The following is an 18048-nucleotide window of genomic DNA, read 5'->3' as shown; positions in this document are numbered from 1 at the left end:
TTTCTAGTTCTTTGAGATACATTGCTGTTTATTTGAAATCTTTCTAGTTGTTTGATACAGACATTCGTTGCTATAAACTTGCCTCTGACTACTGCTTTTGCTGTGTCCCACAGATTTTCATATATTGTGTTTCTATTTTCACTTGTCACAAGAAATATTTTGTTTTTATTTCAAATTTCTTCACCCATTTATCACTTAGGAGCATATTGTTTTACTTTCCTTTGTTTGTATAGTTTCAAATTTGCCTCGTGTTTTGATTTTGAGTATAATTCCATTGTGGTCAGATAAGATACTTGAGATGATTTTGATTAAAAAAATTTTTGGAGGCTTGTTCTGTGTCCTAACATATGGTCAGTCATGGAAAATATTCCATGTGCTGATAAGAACAGTGTGTATTCTGCAGCTGTGCATCTGCTCAGTGAAATGTTCTGTAGATGTCTGTGAGGGCCGCTTAGTCTGTGGTACGGTTTAAATCTGGTGTTCCCTTGCTGATTTATCTTTCTAGATGATTTGTTCTAGGGACATAGTGGGGTGTCGAAGTCCCCAACTATTAGTGTGTTGGGGTCTATCTCTCCACTTAGATATATTAATAGTTGCTTTATATATCTTGGTGCTCCATTTTGGGTGCAAGTATATTTATAATTGTTACAGTTTCTTGCTGAATGGATTCCTTTATTATTATATAACGTCCTTCTTTGTCTCTTTTTACAACTTTTGTCTTGAAGTCTGTTTTGTCGAAGCATGGTTACTCCCACTTGCTTTTGATGTCTGTTTGTGTGGGATAATGTGTTTCCACCCCTTCACTTTAGATCTATATGTGTCTTTACAGGTAATGTAAGTTTCCCATAGGCAGCGTATCGTTGGTCTTTTTTTTTTAAAAAAAAATCCTTTCAGCCAGTCTATATATTTCACATGGGGAATTTAACTTGCTTAACTTCAAGGTTATAATTTGTAGTTGAGAACTTACTTCTGTTATTTTGTTGTTTGTTTTCTGGTTGTTTCAGATTTTCTTTGCTCCTCATTTATTATCTTGTTGTTTATTTTTGTGGTTGCTTTGATCCTTTCTTGTAGTGTTGGGATGAGTGCCAGGTGTCTGTAGTCAGCCATATTACTGATGTCACCCAGAATTGTTAACCTAGGTACAGTTTTCGGTATTATTCAGCATTGTCAGGAATTAGCCAGTTGATAAAATTTATTTGCAACTTTTGGGTGTACATATATTTTGAGCTGTGTATAAATAAATGTATGGCATAGAAATAGAAATAGTCTATAGGGTATGTAACATGCCATATCTCTCTCTTTCCATAAGCATTAATAGGCACATGAAGTTTTTTTTTTAGACGGAGTCTCACTCTTGTTACCCAGGCTGGAGTGCAATGGCGCGATCTCGGCTCACCGCAACCTCCGCCTCCTGGGTTCAGGCAATTTTCCTGCCTCAGCCTCCTGGGCACATGAAGTTTTTTATTTGCTGTGTACCTCTTTTAAGATGTACTCATTATGTTAATTTAGTAGTACACATTTGAAATGAATCAACAATATATTCATCTGGCATACCCAATTTATCTGTTTAGCTTCAAGCTTTTTCAGTATGTATCTTCTTCCTAGAAGAAACTATAAAAAAAGAGTTTCTACAGAACATCCTTATTTTGGTTAATCTTCATGAAATGTGATGGCGCTATTTTGAATCCTTTAGAATTTATATGCATCAAACAGACAATCAGGGCATCTGAGGGGAAGAATAAGAAAGGGTAAACTTTACCTCCACATGATTCACGTCATTGGAAAGAGCCTTCAGACACAGAAACTCCTCTGTGTAGCAGCTGTCTGAGTCAAGTTCAGAAGATGAAAGATGATGATCCCGTGGTAGTTAGTTACCTTGGAGTTGCTGAGCATGGGGAGCCAGTACAGCTTTCTTCAATTAGAGACTATTTTGTCTACCACTGTATATTCTGCTTCTCATGTATTTCCTTGGCCTCTTGGCTTTCCTTTATTCTGTCCCTCATCCTGAGATATCTCTGTACTCCGTTACGGCCAGCGCTCCATCTGTTCTGAGTCACACTGATGTTCTTGGCCCCCAAAATAGATGGTTTTCTGGTATCTCAAGCGCTTATGTGAGTTCTCCTTCCAGGACAAAAACATGGTAACAAATTACAACATCTTTCTGAGGCATTTTATCTTCTTTAACAAACTCTGTACTAGACAAGGTAGATTATAATAGAAGTATTATATTCAGATGTCCAATGGAAACATTGGGAGGCAAATAAAGTAATCTATTCCAGACTGCCTGATTTGCATGGTGTTCTTGATCCAGGAACATTTGTCTTGATCTTTTCCTTATATTTAAAAGTCACACAAGGCACGTGGCAGATTCCCAGTAAATGCTTGACTCTCCTTGTGTGATTTTCTGCATAGTCTAAGGACAGCTAAAGTGCTAACTGGGACATAGCCTTTCCTTCTTTTTCTTCTTTTTTTCTTTTTTTTTTTTTAAACTTAGAGTCATACTTACACTAGAAGTAAGTTTACTAGTTCGTGCAAAAATCCCGAAAAGAAGCCCACCTTTCTGGAGAGGTAGATATGGTCCCTCACACTAAGACTTGGAAGAGCATTCACATCCTCTCAGAGCTGGGCTGCGGCCATGAAGCAGTGTCTCTAAAATGATTAACCAGAAGATACAAATGTATGCAGCTAACATGAATGTTCTTTAGGGTTAAAACTTGCTCTGTTGTATTTAGGTATGAAAATGCTTCAGATTAAGTCTGGCATAGCATGTACTGTTATTTAAGTGACATAAATTCAACTGTCTTATCTACCTGCATTAGGGAACAAAATTGATCATTCGTTTCTTCATTATTTTCACAAGTATGTATTGACCGGCTATGAGCCAGGCATTGTGCTAGATGCTGGAGACAGAGCCAAAAAATAAGTGTGCCTATATAGCTGGTGGGGAGATAGAACATGACCACCGACCACGTCTTCATGTTAGAAAGAAGTTTCTGTGGGAGGTGACAGCTAAGCTGAAGTAAAAAAGAAATAGCCAGGTGCAGAAGGAATCTGTATGTGTGTCCATGTGTATGTGGAGGCTGAAAGGGCTGGGAGGTAGTAGCAGGCGTTGCAGAGAGAAGGAAATGTATGTGCAAAGATCCAGAAACAGAGCAGGTGCCTGTGGTTTGCCAGTCTATCAGGATGACTGAAGACTCAGAAAGAGCAAGGGACAGGAGTATGGTGTGTGACTTCCGATCAGTAGGTGACCCTCTGATTGTTTTATTCTATCTTGGAACCATCGTTTGATATTTTAGCGTATTTTACTGAATTGTCTTCTTTATAAAATTGGGAACTACCTATGAATCAACATACTTAAATGTGCAAAATTGAAGTACTTTGTTTAGAGGATTGAGGGAAGTTCCAGAGACAAGCAGATGTTTTTACTACTTAGAGCATCAGGGTGTCAAAGTGCTCAGTTCCCAGTTTTCAGAGGCCTGCACCACTGAGTTACAAGAGGAAGACTATCTCATCCGGTATTGAAGTTACTCAGAGTAAGACAGGAATATCAAAAAGACCTCGCTGCTTGTATGGCAGGTGGGAGTGTCACCTTCACGGCTTCCCCCGCAGTTCAGGGTGTATGATCTCTGCCATGTAGGCCAGGCCAGGTCCAGCCCCGTGCTCCCACGAAGAAGTCTCTTAAGACCATTCATGCTTATCAAACCATAAAAGACAGTGAATTCTCTAGGATGCCCATTGATCTATTTAAAAATGAGAAATAGATGTGTCAACAGACCAATCAATTGTTATAGCATTGACTGGCGCACACATTCTTTCCTCATAAGAAAATTTGAAGGGAGCTATCATCAAAAGTTTCTTTTACAAACTTGAAATCAAAAAGAGGAAGTTGGATGATCTCAACAGCCACTATCATCCAGCCATGGCAGCTTATTGTGACCATCTCCAGTCTAGGGGTCTGTTGATTGCACCAGGAACCTCCAGTATACCGGTCAGAAGCTTTCCACTACCCAGTAACATAAATTGGCTGACTGATTTCTATGATATCATCCTCATTATGTTGATGTTTTCCTTTAGATATGTAAATACCTTGATTATGCCTCAGTTTCCTTTTTACATTCAGACAAGTACATATTTTTGTTCATTGAGTAGGCACTGGGTACCTCTCTGTGCCAGGTACCAAGCTAAGCACCGGGGATAGAAACTCAAGGAGCAACCGAGACAATGTCACTGTAAACAAATCTCTGTACAAAACAATGAAGACTATAATAAAGGAATATATAAGAATGTATAAGTTCAGAGGCAGAAGCACTTTAATTTCATTCACTTTTTTCCCCCCAAAGCAGCATTTATTTACCCATTGAATTTATTTTAGAAGTCTGGCATTTCATAATCACCCATCTTGATTGACATGGGCTGACACGCATGGCGCTGTCAGGATACACAAGGACAATTGCCAAAGAGTGACAAAAAATAAATCCATGATTCTTAAACAATTGCAACCAAAAAAAAAAAAAAGTTACAAGCATCGAAACTTTTAGATGCATCGCATTGAAAAGAAGGTTTGTGCACGTCATAATTTAAAGATGTGCAAAAACGAAGCGCTACTGAAACCGCACATTAAACAGTTTATTATAAAGCTGATGGAAAGGAGCAAGTTGTCTCTCTGTATCAGCTTCCCTTAACAGGTTTCCAGTAGTTGAAGAAAGAGGTGGGAGGGGTGAGTTCATTTTTGCATCCACAAGATGTACTGCTTAACGAAACACAATCAGCTTGTTTTTTTTTTTTTTTTTCATTTTCTTATACTTTTTATTTTTTAAACTGACACATAATAATTTCACATGTTTCTGGGGTAGATAGTGATGTTTTAATACATCTATAATGATCAGATCAGTGTAATTAGCATATTCATCATCTCAAACATTTATCGTTTCTTTATGTTGAGGATATTCAATATCCCAACAGTTAGGGAACTGTTGTATCTTCTTTTTTAAAATCTCATTTAAACACCTTATAAATAATGAAAAGAGAGATTCTTTGAAGGCAGGAAAGACCAGCCTTTTCCTTGTACTTTTAGTATTAACCTCTTACTTCAAGGAAACACTCATCACCTCTGAGGCTGTCATGTTATCTTAGAGAGACGGGTGGTATTACTTCCTGGGGAAGACTGTTTCACTAACTCTTCCCAAAAGATCCAGCTCAATATGTCTCTAGAAATTTATATTGGCTCAATCAGCTTGTTTTAAACGGATCTTTTAAATATCAACTGTAGCCTTTATTCACTTTTTTGTTAATTTATTTGTATGCTTTGTTTTGGGAATATTTTGCTGCTGTGGAATGTCTGAGAGTGGCGAATGGCTTTTACTGCCTGGCTGTCTTGAATGGTTTGTCTCTGGGAGGGTAGTGTTCTCCTTTCTCTGGAGGGATCTTGGTGTGGCTTGCTGTGTGCTTACTGTGACGGATGTGTTGGAGAGCCTGGCTGAAACCCAGAGTGATGACTGGTATTGAGCTGTCCTCATAATTACTTTTTTTGGGTAATAGTTTAATTAAAGCTACTGAGAGGGTGGCATAGTAATTCAGAATGTAGGGGCTGGCGTCAGACAGGTCTGTGCTGAAATAATTACTCTGCTACATATTAATAAATGTTATAAAATCTAAAGGAAGTCTTTTAACTGCTCTAATGGCTTGTTCCCTCAACAATATTCTGAAGCTAAAATATCCTTCATCAGGTTATTATGGAAATTAAATGAGATAAAGCATGTAAAATACTTATCACATTATAAGCACTTACAAACGGTTAGCTTTCAGAGAAATCTGAGCTGGAGTCTAGAGGAGTATTTCTGTTTGCTTTAAAATTTTATATTCTGATGTTATTTCTCCAAAAGTCTAGTTAAGAAGATGTCAACACATCAACTCATACTTATTTATTTTCTGTCTTTCTGTCCTGTGGTCCAAGAAGTCTCCTCTTTGTTTGTGTATGGAAAGGTTGACGAGGAAAACGCTTATTTCCCAGACAAGTGCTGTTTGTTAGTACTTGTTGAGGTTTTACGTAATTCATTAACAAGGGAGTTGGCTTAAAAAAGAGAGAGCGCGCTTGTTTCTAGAGTATCTGAAAAAGAGAAATTTATATATTTATTTGGGAACAGATTTCTAAGTTACATACAAAATTGTTAATGCCCTGGAGGGTAGTACAATGGAACTTTAGAGATATTTTTCCTACTGGGCCAAGAAAAAAAATTACTTCATAATAGTGTTTTACAATTTAATCTTAAACTTTATAGAACTGTAAGTTGTCTGGGTTATCAAACAAAACTATGTCTCATGAAAGAACTGTCATATTAGAAAATACTCTCCCACAACATTTTAAAGGCAAATAATCATCAATTTGCTTTAGTATCAAGTTTCCCATAATTTTCCTACCACAATAAATAACTATGTTTCACTACGTAATTCATCTACCAACAATAATGAAGTGATGTGAGAGGATTTTGCATTGTGAGGAGAAATGAGAAAGACTTTTTTAAAAACTGGGGGCAGAAATGCCAGTCGGGTGAGAAGGAAGGAGGCTGGCAGTGAAGCGGGAGGACTTGGCTTTGAAAGGGGAAAGAAACCATAATATCGGGGAGGAAGGTGCTCAGATCATTCTGCAGGATTGCCTCTGTGGCTTCCTCAGAATTCTTCTCTCTATTCTTAGAGCTATGACCCCTCATTTTCTGGGAAGGAGGAAAGAATGGCAAAAGGTCATCCAGGGTTTTCAGAGAGAAGTGATGGAATCCATGATCTTTGAGATTCCCCCTCTAGGTCCTATGTTTGTTCTTCATGGGTTCAGTGCTCCTCTCTCTGTGCTCCCTTAGCTGAACCTAACGTGTTCTTTATTTCCATCCATAGTGGCGTAGATGTTTACTATGCCGTTACCTTCAATGGTGAGGCCATCAGCAATACCACCTGGGACCTCATTAGCCTTCACTCCAACAAGGTGGAAAACCACGGCCTTGTGGAACTGGACGATAAGCCCACTGTGGTTTACACAATCAGTAACTTCAGAGATTATATTGCTGAGACACTGCAGCAGAACTTTTTGCTGGGGAACTCTTCCTTGAATCCAGATCCTGACTCCTTGCAGCTTATCAATGGTGAGTTCGATATCCATCACGAAGTTTTTGTACAGTTTCTTTTCCAGCATGCTCTGGTAAAAATGAATTTCCCTAAATATATAAGGTTCTGAGCATTCTCTAGACTTTTCGAGACAGGAGTCAACCTGATGTGGAGCTTCAGCCATGCAGCTATTTTGGATAGATTAATCAGGGGCTTTCTGGAATATTTGTCAACAAAAGGCTACAGAATATGGAAAGTGGCAGGTAGAAATAGTTTAGAGAAATGGGAGCAAAGTAGAAGAAAAAGGAAAACTGTACCTGAAAGTAGCATTGAAACAGGCAATAATGCTGTCCCGAGACATGAACTCTCTAAGGTAAGTCAGCTGGTAAAGGCTTAAAAATCAGAGCGTAGCAAAAAGAAAGAGCTCAAGGAAGGTAACGGAAATTCTAGGTCAAGGAAGAAGTGATAGCGGGTGCTGTGCAGAATCCCAGGTAATCCAATTACACTGACTTTGAATTCAGATGGCTATGGAGAGCCTGCTATGATACGTACTGAATAGGTGGATATGAGGGATCATCAGAAGTGGGTGTCTACCTTGGATTTGGAGGCTACAGGGTGCCCAGTCAACCCAGGACTTAAAACTTGCTAAGAGTCTGGCTACTAGGATGCAGCATCTTAACTTATCAGGGCCATGGTATCCTGCTAACTCACCTGCTATTTTGCATTCGCTTCTCTTCTCCATGATTTCTTTACTCTTTGGTAACTTAGCTTTTAAAACGTTTGGTGGAATATACATTACTGAAGTGACAGCATTGGAGAAGTACCAGCTGCCAAGGGGGAAAATCTACACGTGAGGCAATACGAATGATACATTTCTACAACCTCTCCAGCTCCCACACGTTTTAAAGAGAAAAGAGCCTCTGCCCTGTCCTTCTAGGCAGCTACGACATAGGGGGGTGTGTGTGTGCGTGTGTGTGTGTGTGCATGTGTGTGTGTGTGTATAACAAATAAACAAAAATAGACACTAGAGAAGCCAGAGAGGCTTATGGATTTACATAGGAAGATCAGAAAATTAATAATGGAAGAGAATAGTAGATTTGAAACGTAAGGTAGGGAAGAACATAGGAATCAAGATTTTTTGAGTTGGGGCTTGGGAGAATTTTTAGACAGAGACAAAAGTCTTGTCTTTCCAGGCAGTTATGTGTGTATGTGAGTGTGTGCACGTGCATGTGTGTGTATTTGTTTGTGTGTGAAAAACAGAGAAAGGCAGAGAAAAATTTTAATAAAATTTTACTGTGTGATTTAATCTCTTGTTTCCAAAATAAGGTTTGTGTGTGTGTGTGTGTGTGTGTGTGTGTGTGTGTGTGTGTGTGTGGTTTTTTGTTTGTTTGTTTGTTTTGAGAGTCCAGACTAAAACTTTTACATTCCTTTCAACTATTTTTGCTGCTGGACTAACTTTTTTTTTTGTAATGTGACACTCTGCTGCCACAGGGCCACAAAGTGACCTGAGCTTTATATGAATTACACAGGACTTTAAGATGGAGAAACTCTGTCTTCAGTGAATGGGAGTGATATATATAGAACCATTCATTCTTAAACATTAGGGAGCCTTTATATTTTGGCGCAGGTACCCCGGGCTCACTTCCTCATATACTCTTTTATCATCGTTGAATCTCTGTTGGAATACTAGGGCTACATAAAATAGTGAATAGATAAGAAGCTTGTTATAATCTGAAACTGCTGAAGTCCCTCTGTCAATGCTAATAGAGATTAGCTGGGCTAACCTTGGGGACAGCATATGGCAGAAGATTCTAGGAATCAGGATATTGGGATCAGACAGAGAAAAGATACAGTTAGGAGATCATGACCTAAGGGAGTTAAGAACCTCCATTGAGCAGAAGGTGCAAACATCAAGGTCAGTAACTGGAGTGCTAGGAGAATCACATGAAGATTAAGGTCAACAATAAATAAAGAGGTTACTTAGGAATCTACATCCACAAACAGTATTGCAAGATCTTCCTTTTATGTGGAGTCTGTGGGTGGAGCTACTTTCATAAAGCTGTCCTAAAAAGAGGTAAAGAACTTCCATAGACTTTGTACGCAAGTTCACAAAAAGCTTTACAATATCTAGTACTAACTAATTCAGGTGCCTTGGACTTTCATTAGACATATGCTTCCATTACTCAGAATTTTGTCCCTAAAATCGATTTCTATTGTCAGGCCAACTTCAGAGTTCTGAATGGTGGCAGCTTTCTATGTAACTTGATCATTATCTCAAAAGATACGATCTTCTTTGTATCAGTCCATTCTCACACTGCTATAAAGAACTACCTGCGGCTGGGTAATTTATGAAAAAAGGAGGTTTAATTGACTTATAGTTCCACAGGCTGTACAGGAAGCATGGTTGGAAGGCCTCAGGAATCATGGCAGAAGAGGAAGAGGGGAAGGGGAAGCAGGCATGTCTTACCATGGTGGAGCAAAAGGGAGGCAGGGGGAGAGAGGGAGGGACGGAGAGAGAGAAGGATAAGGGGGAGGTGCTACATACTTTTGAGCAACCAGATCTCATGAGGACTCACTGACTATCCATGAGAACAGCAAAGAGGAAATCTGCCCCGATGATCCAGTCACCGTCCACCAGGCCCCACCTTCAACACTTGGGATCACAATTCAACATGAGATTTGGGTGGGGACACAGAGCCAAACCATGTCACTCCTTGATCTTGTGGAGGTTATTTTTTCGTAGAAGACAAGATAACTGTATACACAGTGCTTCAAAGTTGCTGGCCCTGGTGGCTCACACCTGTAATCCTAGCACTTTGGGAGGCCAAGGTTGGTGGATCACCTCAGGTCAGGAGTTCAAGACCAGCCTGGCCAACATGGTGGAACCCCATCTTTAAAAAAAGAGAAGGAAAGAAAAAAAAAAAAAGAAAAGAAAAGTTTTAGAAAATACTTAAGCCAAATAGGGTTTTTGACTTTTGCTTGATTTCTCCATGTCAGGCCAGTGGGAACAGGTGAATAAAGAGACTCTGCTTCTATTTGTGGTTGCATACACCAGATGGCTCTCCTGGCAATCCTGTCTTTTTAGCTTTTATTGATTCGCTCTCCCCTCTGGGAAAAATTAGCAACTTTTTCGTCTGTGTTATTTGTACATTGTATATATGCCCCTCACATTGTCTTATAATTTTTGTTTATTTCTCTGCTACATGTAATGCTCCCAGAAGAGAAACTTGGCTTTATTAATGCTTGTAGCCTCAACTTTGGCAAAGTCTGAGGTAACTAGCAAGGATTCATTAAATTTTTGTTGAATTAAATTACATGATCTACTCTCTATGTTGCTCTTTAATATCATTACAACGATAAAGATTTTTGGTGTCTTAGCTCAGTTTTCAAAGGCACTGTCTTCCCAAAAGGTAATTATTTTTCATGTTTTTCTATCACTCTTAGCATAAACCAAAGGAATTGAAATTTCAGTACAACTTTTTTACTTAAAAATTAATTTAAAAATAAGCACTTCATAGGAATCTTGGACAGAATAAAAACTGACTTGAAAAAGGAAAAAAGTAATATAGGAGTGTCTGAAATGTAATAATGGGAAGAATCTTTATTTTATGTTGGATTCTTATAATTCAGACAGATTGTGCTAATATCAATAAAATATCCGAATAAAGTCGCAAGCATTTTCTAAGTAAGTGTGTTGCGTATGTTCTGCCAAAATCTCAACTGTGAACAGGAAGAACTTGGCTTTCAGTTGTCCCTTAAACACGATAGTGCCTCAACGAAACCTGTTCTTTAATATCGCAGTTGTCCCTGCCCCTTAAACACGATAGCGCCTCAACTAAACCTGTTCTTTAATATCGCAGTTGTCCCTGCCCCTTAAATACAATAGCGCCTCAACGAAACCTGTTCTTTAATATCACAGTTGTCCCTGCCCCTTAAATACGATAGCGCCTCAACGAAACCTGTTCTTTAATATCGCAGTTGTCCCTGCCCCTTAAATACGATAGCGCCTCAACGAAACCTGTTCTTTAATATCGCAGTTGTCCCTGCCCCTTAAATACGATAGCGCCTCAACGAAACCTGTTCTTTAATATCGCAGTTGTCCCTGCCCCTTAAATACGATAGCGCCTCAACTAAACCTGTTCTTTAATATCGCAGTTGTCCCTGCCCCTTAAATACGATAGCGCCTCAACGAAACCTGTTCTTTAATATCGCAGTTGTCCCTGCCCCTTAAACACGATAGCGCCTCAACGAAACCTGTTCTTTAATATCGCAGTTGTCCCTGCCCCTTAAATACCATAGCGCCTCAACTAAACCTGTTCTTTAATATCGTTCTTTCCTCAGTGAGAGGAGTTTTGCGTCACCAAACTGAAGATCTAGTTTGGAACACACAAAGTTCGAGTCTTCAGGCAACGCCATCATCTGTTCTGGTATGTTTCATGTTTTATGCTAGAGCCAAGCCCTCGAGCTCCTCTTCTTTCTTCCTTCACCTGCTTACTTTGGCATTGTGAATTTCCCAAGCTGTTCTCATTTCAGTTAATTTCTTGCATTGTCCCTAGACTGTTACTCATCACTGTCAGCTCATAGGTACCAAGCGTTGCTTCAGAAAATGTAAGCCTTCTGCAGCGGTTCAGTAAAGTCTGCATTGCCAAACTCCGTGCAGGGCAGAAAACTTATTTATGTTTCCTACTTCTTTGGTGATAATGAAGCTACTAAGTGCTCCCTGAGTTGCTCTCTGAGAGTCACCCGAAACTGGATTTTATAGCCACGATGGTAAATTGATTTACTAGGTATACAGTGGGGATATTTTGTTCCAAGGATTATAGTGAAAAAGAAGTTGAGCTCCAAAGCACATAGAACCGTGTGTGTCTGGAAGGGAAAGAGAGAAGAATGTCCACTAGCTGACAGATGACAGGGACTCTAAATCAGGCCTCCTTGTAATCTGGACTGAAAACATTCCCATTTGCGCAGAAACAGCATGGGAGGAACTTTCCTTTTGGTTCTTACCACCTGGCTGCATCAGGAATTCCTCTTCTCCCTCAAAACCTCCACTTCCCTCCTCACTTGTAGGGAGTTATACAGTAGAAAAAGGAACAGCATAGTTAAAACGACAATGATAACATCCACAACCACAAACCACTCTAGAATTACCCGTCTACAATGAATACAGGAGTCTTTTGTGATCACATAGAAACAGTAGGGGGACTCCCTTCTCATCTGCATTCCTTGCTCTTCTTCCTGCTTAAAATTTATTTTCTGTCTCATATCAGCTATTCGAATTACTTGTTTCTCGACTTTAATTGAGCAGTGGAAATTCAGAAAGCCTGCCCTTAATTCATCGACTCATTAATCTTTGCGGCCGTTTATTCTACGAGGTTATAGAGCAACTCAATATTACGATGTAGAATGACTAAAAACAGTCTTTTCGCTGAGTTACATGTGAGACAAAATGGGTTAGAGGAGATTTACAGAGAGTACATTCATTTGGTGTGTATTTTTTCATTTACTTATTCTTTCATTCAAATATGTTTGTTTTGTGCTTTCCGTGTGCCAAACGCTTGTGAAACTAAGACAAATAAGGTGTGGCTCTGCCTACAAAAAATCTCTAGTCTGGTGGTAGTAGATTTCTAAACACATAAGGCGACCAGGATACAGTGGCGGGGCGCGCTGACTGCACCACTACTCTCTGCTCCTAATCACATTCTCTCGCTGCAGGAGGACTTTTGTGATGATATTTTAGAATCATATTGTAAAGTTGAGAGTTTCTATAGAAGCCAGAGGCTGCAAACTGGAGATGAGCTGGATCCAGCTATAGACATGCAGCTTGAGACCAAATTTTTAAAAATAAGCCAATATTTTACAAGTAGGAGACTTTTACGTAAAAATGCAGATTTCTGGCTTCTTTTGAACATCAGGAAGATCTGCTACTGTTAAGTTCATATTCCGTTGTGGTAGAAAGTGGCTGGAGCTTGGCTCTGGCTGCCCCTTAATGATGGCCAGCACCAACAGGGCTCACTTGTTCATTTATGTTCCAGTGCTTTGATTTGCATTTAAGCCAACTCCTTACTTAATCGAATAGTGGTAACTGTAGGGCATTCATCAACAATTTAAGGAGACATTAGAATGTTGATGAGAGGTAATAAGACAAGGAAACGAGGAATGATTAATTAGAAATGTCTAGTTATTACTTTCTTTTTAATTTATTCCTTCCCTCCCTTTCTTTATGCCCTTTCCAACTGTTGGCAAGATTTTACTCTACTGTAGAAGTGAGGTGGGGTTTTTCCCCCAGATTAGATTTTTAAAAATTATTTTATATACAGAGCTGCCGTGATTATATTATTAATCATTTTATTGTTTCTGTTATTAGTAATAAAGGCTTTGTTCAAAGAGTGAAAAAAAAGTTATTTCAGAGCTAGGAATGTTGGGAAATTGAATTTGACCCCTTTCTGGCACCCTGATTTGGAAAATCACTTGTACCATGTGCTTTCTTTAGGACCAACAAGCTTTTCAATTGGCAGTAGCAGAAATGAAACTGACCAATATAAAAGTTGTCAATATACTACATTGAACAAAAAGAATGCACAAGTTAAATTTGTTACTGTGGGAACATCTATGAATAAAAAATTAATGAAGGGCTATTCCTGGCATGTATGTGTTAACCTTTCAAAATGTACAGGAAGGCTTCATTGTCATGCCATTTTTTAGGGAATATTTATTTGGAAGGGATGGTCTTCCTTCTTTATTTGAAAAGTCAGGTTGTTTACTTTCACATTTTATATTGCCTATCAGCGACTTGACTTCTTAAAAGATTTTATGGGCCAGCCACAGTGGCTCAGGCCTATAATCCCAGCACTTTGAGAGGCCGAGGTGGGCAGATCACGAGGTCAGGAGTTCAAGATGAGCCTGATCAACATGGAGAAACCCCGTTTCTATTAAAAATACAAAATTAGCTGGGCATGGTGGAGCATGCCTGTAACCCCAGATACTCAGGAGGCTTAGTCAGGAGAATTGCTTGAACCTGGGAGGCGGAGGTTGCGGTGAGCCGAGATCATACCATTGCACTCCAGCCTGGGTAACAAGAGCAAAACTCTGTCTCAAAAAAAAAAAAAAAAGAAAAAAGTTATGTATAGTTTTACTTTTAATGTTTATGAAGTGAAAAGACATTTCATTTATAGATACACTGAAACAATATGTTACAGCTTGAGGATTTCTTTTTCATTGAAGATTCAGCTGTTTTCCTAATGTGTGTCAGGTTATATGCTCTGATAAAACTCAACTTCTTAAGCATGCCTTCAAGGGCTTACGCTATCTCATTTGAATTTTTCTTTAAAGTACATTTGGAATTTTCAAGAATATATGAGTAGCTTCAACACATCTCTGGAAGTAGTTTTAGATAATTAAAAGGAAAAAAGTTAATTTCCTGATACGGTTTGATCATCATCATTGCAACTACTTTATTGAAGAACAGAACTTGGTATTGAGAAAATGGCCTTCTTTCCCCTGACTACATATGCAGTTTTCAATCCTAGAAAAATAAAGGGGAAGGACAGAAACTTTTTTGCTATGCAGACAACCTCCATATTCCATAGAGCAGATTTTTGAATGTTAGGAGATGGCCTCCCGTACTCTCTCCATCTGTGTTGACCTGGGCGTTATAAACCTGTGAAATACGCTAACCCAAATGAGCGTGTGGATGGCCAAGGCTCTTCGCTCTAGTTTCTCCTCTGAGAATCCTTTCACCACTGGGAAGTCTACACCTGTAGAGACCTCTGGATGAATAGCTGTTAGTGGGAAAAGCACTGGTCCTGAGAAATCTAGACTCGGCTGCTTCCAGTCTCGATTTTTTCTTTTTTGTGTGTGTGTATCCTTGAACATTTCACTTCTATGACCCTTCTATGACCCTCAGTTCCTTGTCTTTAACAGGCATGTTTTGCTACATGTGTTCTTGAGTCCTTCTAAGTGTAAGATGTGATAACTGTTGTTGTGTTCACATACATGTGTGTGCTCAGCCCATTTCCCAACATAAGATTTTTACAAGCCAAAGGATGGCCCCATTAACACATGAGCCTTTGGCAAGACAAGAGCTTGTATTTTTACTTCATTTTTTTTGCCTTTCACTTTCTGGACTTTAATTTGTTATCTTCCATTTCTCTGGAAGTGAACTCTTGCTCTGTCTCCTTGATTCTTGAGGACTCAGAATAACTTAGACCCTCTAGGCAGAAATATGAACCAGCTTTATGTCTATTTGGTGCTAAGTTCTGTAGGGACACTCTGCACACATGTCAGCAGTTGCAAGCCACCTCTACTGCATAGAGTTATGTAAGGTTAACTCTACTCCTGGTAATTGTATGGTGTTTTCTGAGACAGGGTCTTGCTCTGTCACCAAGAGTGACAGAGTTAAAACAACAACATGAACCCAAAATGATGTCACTCTGCTAAATATAATTAGAAATTAAAAATCTGGAAAGGAAAAAGGGAAATGGTAAGTGTATGATGAATGTTAGCAAACATTTTTGGCAATGTACCTTTGGCTAAAAAAAGAAATAGCAGCAAGATATATCTAATAATTAGACTGGAGTCTAATAACCAAATCTCCTGAATCTGTTGAGTGAAATGTATGAGAGAAATAGCAAGACGAGGAAGCCAGGAGTGCAGGAGTGCAGTGGTGTGATTATAGCTCACTGAAGCCTCTCCCTCCTTGGGCCCAAGTGATCCTCCTGCCTCAGCCTCCAGAGTAGCTGGGACTATAGGCATATAGTTTATGGCACACGGCTAATTTTTTAAAAATTTTATGTTTTTGGTAGAGACAGAGTCTTAATCTGTTGCCCAGGCTTGCATGCTTTTGAAGTTTACTTGAAAAATGCCAGAGGTCATCTCCCAGTTATATCTTTTTTTTTTTTTTTTTTGGCCCAAATCATGAACCATGTCTTATTTATTATCCTCAGGTTCACTTTTGTTAGGGGATTTCCTAAAAGGGAATTTCATGTCCTGAGATATTTCTCTTTCTCTATACGGTGTTTTGCAATTGTACCTGTCATTTGATGATGGCTTCTGGCTTCCTCATCTTGCTTTTTCTCTCGTACGTTTCACTTCAACAGATTGAGGAGATGTCGTTATTAGACTCCAGTCTACTTCCTAGATATATCTTGCTTCTATTTCTTTTTTTAGCCAAAGATACATTGCCAAAAATGTTTGCTAACATTGCATCATACACGTATCATTTTTCCTTTCCAGATTTTTAATTTCTAATTACATTTAGCCAGAGTGACATCATTGTTGGTTCATGTTGTTGTTTTAACTGATTCTCATTTCATTCTGGATTGTCGAATCACTTTTTGACAGAAATAATTTAAACTTTAATGAACTTTTAAATGCAGTATACTGTAAAGTGATGGTGCATTTGCATGATATTGCTCATCCAGGGTTTCAATAGTAACAGAATCATCTAGCTGAATCTATTAATGGAGGCGAGTATAGGGTTAAAGGAGCAAAAAAAAGGATGATGAGGTAGGCAGAGACTAACACCAGTGGAAAGCAATTATCACTACCCTCCACTGGATTACAGAAGGGGAGGAAATGCTGTTACCAGAGCCCATTGAGAGCTGGAGCTGTAATTGCGGAGGGGGAAGCACAGCTATGCTAGGCACATAGATTTGAGGCTTGGAGGAAGCAGGAAAGAAATGCCCTGACCTCTCCTTCCTCCTGTCCTTTGATCCGCTTATGCTTCTCATTGGCCAGACTCAAACAGAAAACAAATGCAAGGGGACAGGGTTGGTGCAGCTCACAGGGGTCAGCCTCCAAGGGCAGAGGGCAGGAAGAGAAGGATCTGAAATGGCAGTGACAATTACCGAATAATCAGCATGGTGACCCACTTAAAATAGGAACTAGTTAAAACAACATGGACAAGGCAGGACGTGATGTCGTAATGAATTCCACAAAAGAAAATAAGATTACTTGATGAGTGCTTTTAGTTTAAAGGTGGTAGACGAAACTGTGGGTAACCCTCTCTAGATCCTTCTGTTATTACGGTTTTTCCTGTGCGTTTGTCCCTAGGGAAGGGACAAAGTAGACGTGCCTGGTGGTTTCCTGCCTCACGGCTCCCGCTCTGTGACTGAGAGAGTGTGTAGTTCAAAGCCTCCTCACCCAGATCTTTGACAGAGACAAGGTTGCTGTGAAGACAAAGCATAACAGACTAATTAGGCCTTGTGTATGAGTCCGTTTTCGTGCTGATGATAAATGCATACCTGAGACTGGGCAATTTACAAAAGAAAGAGGTTTGATGGACTTAACAGTTCATGTGGCTGAGAAGGCCTCATAATCATGGCAGAAGGTGAAAGGCACGTGTCCCATGGTGGTAGACAAGAGAAGAGAGAGCTTGTGCAGGGAAACCCCCTTTCTAAAACCGTCAGATCTCATGAGACTTATTCAGTATCACGAGAACAGCATGGGAAAGACCTGCCCCCCTGATTCAATCACCTCCCACCAAGTTGCTCCCATAGCACGTGGAAATTCAAGATGAGATTTGGGTGGAGACGGTGGAGACACAGCCAAACCATATCACCTTGCTTTGGATTAGCTCTCTCCGTAGGCCAGTATCCTCTGCTTTATTTCATGACCATAGACTAAACTAGAGTTAGCCACCCTAAAATTCTGTGCTTTTGTTCAAAACGCATATTAGGCTTGAGACTATCAGCACAAATTTACTATTGCTGATAGGAGTCTCCTGGAGGCGTGAGAGGAGGTTAGATTCAGCACTTATTCGTAGTTTCCATGGTGTTCATAGCTACAACATGAATTCTAGTCTTTTGATAGATTTATAAATATGGGAAATTTCTTAAATGTCCCAGTTGATAAGACATAAAATCATTCAGAAATTGAAGAAGTATATTAGAAACCCAGGCTGGAATATTATGCCCAGAACATGATTCGGGCATTTCCTCTACTAGGCAATCTTCAGAA

At 39.4% G+C, this 18048-nt stretch overlaps 1 protein-coding gene across 3 annotated transcripts in view; it reads left to right on the top strand.

Annotated features, from left to right (window-relative positions):
• Positions 1-18048, top strand: part of IMPG2 (interphotoreceptor matrix proteoglycan 2) — a 114938-nt gene that overhangs the window by 66957 nt on the left and 29933 nt on the right. For all 3 annotated transcript variants that reach the window (XM_039477464.2, XM_074403589.1, XM_074403588.1), the window contains 2 exons: positions 6886-7130; positions 11434-11519. In XM_039477464.2, coding sequence (XP_039333398.1) covers positions 6886-7130; positions 11434-11519 — 331 coding nt within the window. The remainder of the gene's footprint in view (positions 1-6885; positions 7131-11433; positions 11520-18048) is intronic.

This window comes from Saimiri boliviensis, chromosome 8 (genome assembly GCF_048565385.1).
Source record: "Saimiri boliviensis isolate mSaiBol1 chromosome 8, mSaiBol1.pri, whole genome shotgun sequence".
Taxonomy (NCBI): Eukaryota; Metazoa; Chordata; class Mammalia; order Primates; family Cebidae; genus Saimiri; species Saimiri boliviensis.
The sequence above is the reverse complement of the archived record's forward strand: the minus strand, read 5'-3'. Positions and strand labels throughout refer to the sequence as shown.